General features: G+C 41.3%; 1 protein-coding gene across 1 annotated transcript; it reads right to left on the reverse strand.

Moving 5' to 3' along the window:
• Nucleotides 1-3,469: 3,469 nt before the first annotated feature.
• LOC149169687 (uncharacterized) lies at nucleotides 3,470-4,276 on the reverse strand. Its single transcript, XM_089425291.1, has 2 exons — nucleotides 4,064-4,276; nucleotides 3,470-3,982 (listed from the first exon to the last, which is right to left on the reverse strand). The coding sequence occupies exons 1-2, from the start codon at nucleotides 4,274-4,276 to the stop codon at nucleotides 3,470-3,472; spliced, it is 726 nt and encodes a 241-aa protein (XP_089281417.1).
• Nucleotides 4,277-4,506: the final 230 nt, after the last annotated feature.

Consider the following 4,506-nt stretch of genomic DNA (forward strand, 5'->3'; position numbering starts at 1 on the left):
AACAGTGTACGGAAATAGGTCTGCTACATTAAGGATGGGTGAAATGCCTATTCGTAGTAGCAATTGTATTTCGTAGGCATTCGTTGAAAATTTCTGGAGGATTTTGTAGGGACCTATCTTCTTGTACTTTAGCTTGTTGTATGTACCTCTACGAAAGCATTCCTTGCACAAATGCATGAGAACTTTATCTCCCACATTAAACTGCACTTCTCTCCGTTTCAAATCTGCTTGTTGCTTATATTTTTGACTATTGTCCTGCAATTTAATTTTCACCTGCTCATGCAAATCTTTCGTCGCATTAGCGAAATCTTCCCCATCAACGCTTCTCCTTTCCTACTGTCCTAGATCCTGCAACTCATGCACTTTGCGAGGATGCATGCCATATAGGATCTGAAAAGGATTGCAACTCGTGTTGTGATTGGGTGAGTTGTTATAAGCGAACTCTGCCTGGGCAAGTGCTCGATCCTACATCTGTGAATTTTCACCAATCAAACTCCGCAGCAGGTTTCCTAGACTCCTGTTTACCACCTCTGCTTTCCTGTAGATCTGCAAGTGATAAGCAAAGTTGTAACTCAACTACGTGTCCATCTTCTTCCATAGGGTGTGCCAAAAGTGCCCTGTAAACTTCACGTCCCTGCCACAGAGAATGGACTTAGCTAGACCGTGTAGCCTGACGATCTTTATAAAGAACAAGTGGGCCACATGAGTGGCATCACTAGTCTTTCTGCAAGGGATGAAATGCGCCATCTTCAAAAACCGATCCACTACTACCATCATCGAATCATGACCCTGTTGTGTCCTTGGTAGACCCAAGATGAAGTCCAAGCTGACTGAGTCCCAGGGTCTACTTGGAATGGGCAATGGCGTGTAAAGTCCCATATTATGACTGTATCCTTTTGCCAACTGACACACTTCACATTTGTTCACAAATCTCTGCACATACCTTCATATTTTTTGCAAAAAGTAAAAAATGGTTGAGTTGCTATACTATCTTGTTTATGTCGAAATGTTTGGATAGACCTCCACTGTGCTTCCCTCGAATGATATTCTCTCTCATTGAGCAGTCAGGAATGCATAACTATCCTCCCCTAAACAACATCTTCTCATGCAAATTATAGTCCAACCATGGACTATTGTCTCTCACCAAAGTATTTTGGCACGCTTCGTAAACCTTCTTACAATCTGTGTCAGTCTAATACAAATCTTTCAAGTGCTCAAAGCCTAGCACTTGTATAGTACTCTCCTGCAAGAGTAAGGCTCTCCTACTTAACGCATCCACCACCTTGTTGGCCTACCCATTGATGTGTTTGAATAGAAAGGTGAAGCTACACAAATATTCAATCCATTTAGCATGTTTGTGATTCAGCTTGTGCTGTTTCATCACATACTGCAGTGCAGAATTATCCGAGAATAAAACAAATTCATTTCCCAGCAAATAGTGTCTCCAATGCTTCAGTACTTGGATGACAATATAGAATTCCTTGTCATAGGATGAATACTTCTGCCTACTTTCATTCAACTTCTCGCTGAAAAATGCAACAGGTTTATCCTCTTGGTTAAGTACAGCTCCAATAGCCATACTGCTTGCATCACAACGAACTTGAAAAATCTTTTTAAAATATGGAAATCTCAGGATCAGTATCTCTATGATATTCTTTTTGAGTAGCTGAAAACTCCTCTCTGCTGCCTCAGTGCAACAAAAAGGCTGAGTTGCCTTCTTCATAGTGTCAAACATAGGTGTGCAAATTTCACTGAAATTTCTTATAATTTTTCAGTAAAAGCTTTCCAGCCCATGAAAACTACGTACCTCAAACAAGATTTTTGGGGATGACCAATTGACTATCACTGCAATCTTCTTTGGGTCCATCTTTAACTCGTTTTCTACAATTACAAAGCCCAAATAAACTAATTCTTTTTGCAGAAAAGTACACTTTTTCAGATTTATCAACAACTTATTCTACTGCAATTTTTCCAGCACTTTTCGAACATGTCGAAAGTGTTCCTCTCTCATCTTGTCGAAAATTAATATGTCGTCCAGGTACACTATCACGAACTTGTAGTCTTTCAACATTTCATTCATTAACCGCATAAAGGTACTCGGTGCATTTCTTAGTCCAAATGGCATTAGAAGCCACTCATACAGTTCCTCGTTAGTCTTGAAGGCTGTCTTCCATTCCTCCCCCTCTCAAATTCGAATCTGATGATACCCACTCTTTAAATCAATCTTGGAAAAATATGTTGCCCCGCTCAAGCAATCCATCATGTCGTCAATCCGTGGCAGTGGAAATCTATAATGGATGGTGATCTTGTTCATGACCCTCAAATATGTGCACATCCGCCATTGTCCTCCTTTCTTGGGAGCGAGAACTATTGGAACTGCGCAAGGGATCAAACTCTCCCTTATCAACGCTTTATCTAGCAATTCCTGCACCTATTTTCTAATCTCCTCATTATCTTCGGGGCTCATCCGATATGTTGCCTTATTTGGCAAACTTTCTCCACGTATAAAGTCAATATGATGACTTATACTTCTTTTAGGAGGCAGTTTATCTAGCAAGTCATCTACCACTATATCGCTAAACTCTTGCAACATTTGCTAAATTTTTGTGGGAAAATCTGACACCTCTGTGTGTAGCAGCACCATCTTTGCTCTTCTAACAATAACATAGCTTGCCTAACTATCCTCAACTTGTTTCAAAAACTATTTTCCACTCATTAAAAACACTCTTGTCTCACTTGTTCCCACCGTCTCTTCCCCTTTGATGGGTACAAGCGTGTGCTTGATCCCATCTTTCACAAAATTATAGCAATTTGTCTTCCCATCATGTACCACCTTCCTGTCATACTGGCATGGCCTGCCTAGGAGTATATGACATACATCCATTAGCATTATATCACAAATGACTTTATCCTTATATCTGCCGATATGGAACTCTACTTCGTATTGCTCATCTACCAACCACTGATGGCCTTTTTGCAGCCATGATACCTTGTACGGAGTGGGATGTTTCAACCGCTTCAACCCTAGATTTTCCACCATCTCCATGGCAACCAAATTATTTGTACTTCCACTATCTATAATTAGCTTATAGAACTTACCGTGTGACTTACAAACTATCCGAAACAAAGATTTTTGCTAAGTTTGTTTAGCTGTTTCATTGGTTGGTTTCAGCAACACCTTGTTCAAAACTAAGGCTTCCCCTGTTTCTGGTACATTTTCTGCTTCTTGAGGAGGTACCTACTTCTTCTGGTTGTGCGACATACACACCCCTCTGTCCAGCTTGTTCCACCTCAGGACACTCAAACAATCTGTGCCCCACTTGTGGTAGTTGTAACATTCATAACTAGATCCTCTGCCTCAGCCATTTCCCCTGCCTCGCTGATATGGCTTACCACCTCTCGTGTTGTCACCTTTTTCTGCTGTTCTGGAAGCTTTAGAAGTACTGCCTTCTTCATTGCTGCTATCAGTTCACCCTCTACCATAAGACTGCCCTCTTCCTCTGCCAGTTCCCCATCCTCTCCTGGCATTTTGTTTTTTGGCAATCTTCTCCTCTACTTTCATAGCACTCTGATATGCTTCTTCGATGTTTTTCTGGGAAAGAATGTTGATTTCATCTAATATTTCTAACCTTAAGCCATTTACATACCTGGCTATTTTCTCGATGGTGTCCTCTATATAACCGGCCCTTAAATTCACCCAGTAAAATTCCTTAGTGTACTCCCTTACTGTCATCCCTTTCTGCTTCAGATTTTCCACTTGCCAGTGTAGTGCAATTTGGTAGTCCTTAGGCAGAAATCTACCCTTCAACTTGGCCACCATCCTTGACCATTTCTCGATTGGCAACTTGTTCAACCTCCTTCTCTCTGTTTGGACACTATCCCACCAGAGGGCTACATGTCCCTTCAACTTTGTTGCAACGAACTTAACTCTACGGTCTTCATTGACCTCTTCGCACTGGAAATACTTATCCAGCTCGCTGATCTAGTCAAACAAAACCTCTGTGGACAAGCTTCTGTCATAATTTGGAATTTCCGGTTTAGGCTTGCTACTTGATAACAGGACCGACCTCAACAATCTCATCTTCGACCCTTCTTCCTCTGATCCATCTGTTGTCACTATAGCTTCCTCTTCGCTGTTATCTGCTACCTCTGGATCCCTTCTTCTCCTTGCTTGAACTGCCTCCAGACAGGCAGTAAGGATCCTGATCTCCTCTCTCAATCCTTCATCTGCTGCTCTCTGAGAACCTCTTCCATGTCCTCGCCTTCCAACTTCCATTTCATAGGAAAACACTAAATCCTGCTTTGATACCACTAAGATGGGACCAGCCCAACATTCTGTGCAACAACGTTAATCAACAATGCAATAATGAGTTAATCAATACATAAATAATTAATAAGAGATTTTTTTTGGTTTAACAAATGTTGACCAGTGGTTAATTTCTGGATGGTTATGGACTTCAGCCGGTGGCATTTATGGTTGGCATTAACTTTTGTTGTACTGGTGGT

This window comes from Pinus tabuliformis, chromosome 4_2 (genome assembly GCF_031772625.1).
Source record: "Pinus tabuliformis cultivar Carrire ecotype Pingquan chromosome 4_2, CPIR1, whole genome shotgun sequence".
In the NCBI taxonomy this organism is placed as follows: domain Eukaryota; kingdom Viridiplantae; phylum Streptophyta; class Pinopsida; order Pinales; family Pinaceae; genus Pinus; species Pinus tabuliformis.